Below are 6827 nucleotides of genomic sequence, written 5' to 3' on the forward strand. Positions count from 1 at the left end.
TGACAGGAGTATTTTCTTCTTTTTTCCCAAATTTTTATAATAATAATATTTTAAAAAACTTTTGAATAAAAAAATTTCTTAAAAAAATTAAAATAAAAAAACCTTTCCCCTTCCTTCCCCAGCCATGCCCCACGCAACCATCCCCCTCCCCTCCCCAGCCAACCCCCACCCCTCCCCAGCCTGGCCCCCATCCTCCCCTCTCTCCCTGCTCAACCCACCCCCTGCCCGACCTACCCTCGCCCCCAGCCAGCCCCCACCCCTCCTCTCCCTAGCCCGCCCCCTCATCCTGCCCGACCCACCATCCCTCTCAGCCCCTCCCCTCCCCTCCCCCAGCCCGACCCGCCCCTCCCCCCCACCCCAGTCCCATCGCGAGCCCCAGCGTCGTCGCACCCCCAACCCCCAGCCCCCGTTGTACCCCTCCCCTCAGCCCCAGCCTCTTCTCTCCCCGCCCCCTGCCCCCTGCCCCCAGCCCTATCCCCTCCCCTTCCCCTAGCCATCCCTAAACCCAGCCATCCCAGGCCACCCAAGCCATCCTCTCCCCTCTCCCTGCCCGACCCACCAGTCCCATCGCCCCTCCCCCCTCACCCCCTTACCTAACCCTAACTCAGCCCCTCACCCCTTACCCAAACCCCCGACCCTCCCCCTGCCCATCTCCCCCAATTTTTTTTTTTAATTTTAAAGGTTTTAATTATTTTAAGAAATTTTTTTATTCGAAAGTTTTTAAACATTTTATTATTTTTTAAATTTGGGAAAAAAGATGAAAATACCTCTGTCACGTAGCAGATAACGGTTTATTTGACAGAAAAACTAACGGAGGTACTATTTTGACACAAAATGAAAGTTGAGGTACTTTTTTGCAAGTTTTCAAAGTTGGGGTACTAAGTTGAAACAACATGTAAAGTTGAGGTACTAAATTGTAATTTGCTCAAAATCTTATATAAAATTTGACAATGATTTTTTGATACAGGCAAGCGTTGCTTCCACTGCCTAGTTTTGAGGGTAAATTCCTAACTTTTCACCTCATCCTCTTATAAGGTATAGAATAGGTTTGATAGAGGCATTATATTAGGGTTTATCTCTAAGATTTTGGGCTAAAAGTCGTTTAACCAACACCGAGCACTCAGCAGCTGCAAAATTTTGCACTAGGTGCGAATGTCCTCACGTTTGAGCCTGATAGGATAAGAGTGTGTATTAATATATAGGGATTAATGTCATTTTGCTCCCCAGACTATTACACATGTATCAGTTTGCTCCCCAGACTTCTAATTTGGAAAATTAAGGACCCTGACTTTTTCAATTTTGCCAATTAAGGTTATTCCGTCAATTTATACATTTTTCATCTAAAATATCGAGATGATCAAGCAAAATTTAGCAAGAAATAAAAGAGGAAAAATGATGCATGAGGAAAAAATGATAAGATCTAATTAGAAGGGACCATTTTGCCCTCAAAGATTTGGATAAAAAATGTGTAAATTGACAAAAGAACCTCAATTGGCAAAATTGAAAAAGTCAGAGTCCTTAATTTTCCAAATTAGAAGTCTGGGGAGCAAACTGATACAAGTGTAATAGTCGGGGGAGCAAAATGGTATTAATCCCTAATATATATATATTATCAAGGGGCTTCAAGTGTACGTGAGATCTCATATTTAGTGTTAAATGTGGGGTGCGGCGGATGAGCCCACTCCATGAGTATTTCAACGATCTGAATCGTCTATTTTTTAGGTCTCTATTCATAGATCATCCTTGAAAAAAATTAACCAAATCAGAAATCATTTGTCTATCTAACTTTGATCAAACAAATAGACGGTTTTGTCAAAAATATTTGGTTCATGTATTTGTTTGATCAAAGTTAGATAGACTAATGATTTCCGATTTAGTTAATTTTTTTACAAGAATGATCTTTGAATAGAGACCTAAAAAATAGACGATTCGGATCGTTGATACTATATGAAGTGAACCCTACGAGAGATCACACAAATAAAATTATTTATGAGATCCCACAATGGAAGGAGTCTGTCTATTCAATGGTTCCATACATCACTTTCCCTTCCATATTAACACTGCATCAATCAGATGGCATGGCTTTCCATCGAGAACCGCTTCCATGAATGATGATTATGATATTGAATTTTTCAGCGTGGTCAAGTGGGTTGTACGCTATGGCCGTTCAAGGATCTAGCTTGTGATTGTGGCAGAGAATTACATACACACTGATACACATATAGATGCATACTTTTATCCATTTCAAATTTAATTAATTTTTTATTACGAATGTTATTAAAGGTTATATATGAACGGTTGAATGAAACTTTTAATTATGAAGCTATATTGCGGGATCAATTTAGCAATATAATTCTTATATTATATTTCTAAGTGAGTCATGATTAGACTGGTCTCTATTGAGAGAAAAATATCAGATTGAAAATATGAGGCCTTCCATAGTGATTTATAAATATTTGGGCTATTATTTTTATTGTCAATTGATTTTAGGATAAATGTCTAAAATTCTTCATTATATTAGAGCATAGCTATGTGTATAACAATTATTTTATTTGACAATAGTCTATTCTCCTATATATAATACTACTACCTATTCTTGTATACGAAAGTAATTAAGGACTAAGGATCTACAAGTCACATCATACTTAACCAATTAAGGTGTATTTATTTAGCATATATACCCGCGACCACAGTATATACGAACTTAAGCATGGAGCTTAATTTTTAGTTGAATGAATATTGTGTGTTGGTATCAACAAGAAGAGAAAGCTATATGCATACTGAAATCATCAGGTTAATTTGTTTACTAGTTCATTTAGGTCTCAGATAATACATCACTTAAAGGAGCTATAGATAAAAAAAATCGAAGCTTTTTGTTTCTTAGTGCTAAAAAATTGTTGAGACTGTTAAATTGCGTCTCAATATAAAAGATTTCGATAATCTCCATTCAATTGGTTTTAAGTTAGATATTATCATTTTATTATGGCATTATAGTGACTCATAATTCATGAATGAAATCCAATATTTACACACAAGAGACGTATTGAGAGTATATAATCCCACTTTAGATTTTAAGCATTGCAGCACATATATGATTACCATCTACATTCTTGAAATTAATTTATATATGTATATATAATTTCCAGTAAGCTCTATGAATCATCCATTTAATTAATTCCTGAATCGAATATGTTTGCATATATCAAACATGTATGGAAACCGATCGATCAGACATAATAATATAGAAGTTACATTATAAATTAATTTGAAAATTTAATGTGTACGTATGCAACTGATCGATCAATCATCAACTCAAAGCCTTAAAGACAAGTCGATGTGGCCAATCTCCTCCTCAACATTATTCTCAGGCCTACTGTATCCACAGTTCAAATGATGACCACCAAACCTCCCACCACCATTTCCAAAACCTGCCTGCTGAATAAGCCTTGCATGATTTGAATCGCTGCTGCTGCAGCCGTTGGATCCTCCAGGCCTTTGGCTGAAGCCGCCACCATGAGCTCGCCCTGTGGAGTTTAGCTCTCTGCTTTTCTTGGCCAGCGTGCGCTCCAGCTTGTGAGCATTTTGGTGGCCTCCGAGTGCTTGCGAACTGTAGAACTTTCGCTGGCAATAGTTGCAGGAGAACACGCGGGGTTGCTCCGCCGGGCTAAGGGATGTGGATGAGGATGAAGTAGCAGATGATGGCTCCAGGACAAGATCTAAGTTGATCAGTTGATTTTTGTTGGGTAGGCTAAGGTGAAGAGAAGTGTTGGGCTGGAAATCCATGAAAATGAGAGAGAGAGAGAGAGAGAGAGAGAGAGAGAGAGAGAGAGAGAGAGAGAGCAATATCAAGATATGAATTATGTGAAGTACGGGGAGGAAGAGGGTTTGTGTGGGATTATATCATGAGGGTCTCAAACGTATCACCGTTTCCTGTAACCACAAATAGTAAAGCAGAAGTGAAATGGAGATGGCCTTGTAATGTCAGTGTCTTTGTGTGTGTTTGTGTGTATGTGAGTGAGTGAGTGAGTGAGAGAGAGAGAGAGAGAGAGAGAGAGAGAGAGAGAGAGAGAGAGAGAGAATTTGCTTCAAAGATCAGTGGGGAATCGAAGGGTTGTCGCCTCCATTAATGGCAGCATTACAATCCCTTGTCGGTCCAAGCAAATTAAATTCCTCTATAAACAAACCAATATTTCTTTTGTTTTAGTATATGTAAACCCAATATAAATAAGGTCTTGGGTTAGAGCTAGAGTGAGAAAATGGGTTATCATTCGCAATTCATATCATTTGTTTTTACTTGATTCAATGATTTTTCTCTAAATAGAGAAAATTGATTCATAACAATTTTTTGGTGTATGTAAATCTATCATGTATAATCATAATTGGAATAATTAAAAACAAGTATAGAAAATAATCTAAATTCTTAAATATATACCAATTACTCAATTAGTCTTGTTTAAATTTTTTAAATAATTGATCATTAATTTACCCATCTAATCATGGGTCCAATCCCACTCGATCATTCTCAATCTCCCTCTTATCTCGAACAAGTTAGAGATGATGTAATATCTTGTCAAATTTCTATTAATAAGTACTAAATGGCAAACATGATGAACCAGCTTAACTAGACTAACAAGGAACATGATAATCACATACTAATTCACTATAAATAATTGATATAGTACAGTTATCACTGGGTGCATTGAACCACCGTACGATATCGACTTAATTATAAGGCTAGTAGTCCCATTACAGTGAACCATTTCGATTTCTTTCAAGTCTTGGCCAAATGGTCAAACTCAATTGCCAAAGACATGTTGATTGACTAGATGTTCGGAATTTTCTAAGTACTTTCATAAATGGCTCTTTCCTTCTCAATTTCAAAGTTCAAATGGGTCAATGTGGGGCATAGAATATAGGGTTTACTTGAGGAGCGAAGTTAGACTTCCTGCTAGTAATCCCTTACAACCCTTAAATTAAACTTAGGGACTCAAATTTTTGGGTCTTTGTGGGAATGATTTGGACAAGTGAAAATTAGTGCGTTTAGTTGTTGAGTAGTGCTGGGAATTTGTATCCCAAATTTAGTATGTAAAACTTATATGGTAAAAATAAAAGATAATTAAATTAAAGTCATAAACAATATATATATATAATTTCGAATATAAACACAATATCAACAAAAAATAGAAATAGAAGATCCATCGACTCCAATAGGCATGTATGAGAAGGTTTCAAACCATTTACTTTGCAATTTTACTTAACGACCGCATATATATAACATCGAAACATAAGTGAGCCAAGCACATGGGTTGAGGGATATAATACTCAAGGCTAGCAAACTATGTGCTCCCAAACAGGTAGTAAAATAATTCATGTCAAGTTATATATAATCTTTATATGATTAAAGACAATAAGTAATTGGATTAGTGCACCATGATTGGGGATCATAATCTTGCAGGTCGGCAATGATTGCGGTGAACTTTATCTTTGAATCCAGACACAGCACAAACCAATTAAGAAACTATGTAGGACTAGTTTTTCTGTGTCATGTTATGACTTATATATCCAAAATAGCCACAAGGTTCCAAGGAAGGAACATTAATTCCTTCCTAACTTAAAACTACGCTCAGCTAATGATCAGTCAATGAGATCGTTTGTCCCTTTGTACTTCCAACAATCCCAAAACAAATTGGACTCCTCATCATGAACTTAATCTAGACATGTAACGGTGGCTTGTCCTCTCCTCTTTCTTTCTCTCTTTCATTGACTGCTTGGTCGACACACACACACATAGACATATATATATATATATATATATTGAAAATGTTTGAACAAAATTAATGAGTCCGAATTCTCTATGATTAATTTTCTGTAGTCTTTTTGCTATTTTTGACAAGCTAGCCTAATGTGGCTTGTGAGCAATTGTTGATTGATGAAATTTTGAGTCTGACTAAGAGTCGTTTTATAAATAATTTTAGTTTTTTCGGTTTGAGCTTAATTTTGGCCACCATTCTACAAAAAAAAAAATCTCTCTTTTTAAATTTGTATATAATTATTTGTAAAATATAGATTTTATATACTAATTTAAAATCCAAAATGCTTAACTTTTTTATTGTTTTAGTTATATATAAGCACAAGATCTAAACATTTAAAAATAAAAAATCAGTTAATGATGCTATTTCAAAATGAGTATTGGGTATAGGAAACATTTTTACAATTATTTCAAGAGTAAGTCCAACGAATCAGGTTATTTAATTGAAGGTGAAGAGAATTTGCTAATTAAATATTTAAATTCAAGGACGACAATAGAGAGAGACTCACATGGCAAAATGGCGAGTATAGACAAGAGTAGTTGAGGCTCCATTTTTGAGTTTACGGCATATGACATAATATCCAATGAAGAAAACTGAGAGAAGAGAATGGTAGTGGACATGTTTGTGTTTTGTCGGGTTTTATAAAAGTTCAATGACTCATGCTTAATTTAGTTTCTGCCTAAATACACGTGGATAATGACTCTAACTGTGCTCTGCTCATCAATGTCGTACGTACATAGTCCATAAACAATGTTCCAATCCAACTCTCTCTCTCTCTCTCTCTCTCTCTCTCTCTCTCTCTCTCTCTCTCTATGCATGTGGTATATATTAATCCTGTGGATGTATGGACTATATCAGTTTTGTGTACGGTCATGATCGATGATATATGGTTGAAATGAAACTCGTAAGCTCAAAAGGATAATTATATATACCTCATCTGTTTTGGAGCTTTTGCTGTTGAAGCCCAACTTTATATCTTCTGTTTCATTCCATGCATGCTAGCTCTGATCTCATTCT

General features: G+C 36.4%; 1 protein-coding gene across 1 annotated transcript; it reads right to left on the minus strand.

Moving 5' to 3' along the window:
• Nucleotides 1-3151: 3151 nt before the first annotated feature.
• Nucleotides 3152-6489, minus strand: ZFP2 (zinc finger protein 2). Its single transcript, XM_086232433.1, has 2 exons — nt 6319-6489; nt 3152-3930 (listed from the first exon to the last, which is right to left on the minus strand). The coding sequence occupies exon 2, from the start codon at nt 3781-3783 to the stop codon at nt 3313-3315; it is 471 nt and encodes a 156-aa protein (XP_086088559.1). The 5' UTR covers nt 3784-3930; nt 6319-6489; the 3' UTR covers nt 3152-3312.
• Between the last annotated feature and the right edge of the window lie 338 nt (nt 6490-6827).

The sequence above is a fragment of the Dryas octopetala genome, chromosome 2 (assembly GCF_963921425.1).
Source record: "Dryas octopetala chromosome 2, drDryOcto1.1, whole genome shotgun sequence".
In the NCBI taxonomy this organism is placed as follows: domain Eukaryota; kingdom Viridiplantae; phylum Streptophyta; class Magnoliopsida; order Rosales; family Rosaceae; genus Dryas; species Dryas octopetala.

What these genes read in the sequence shown, in the direction of transcription:
- ZFP2 (XM_086232433.1), bottom strand. Translation starts at nt 3,783, where the DNA reads ATGGATTTCCAGCCCAACACTTCTCTTCACCTTAGCCTACCCAACAAA.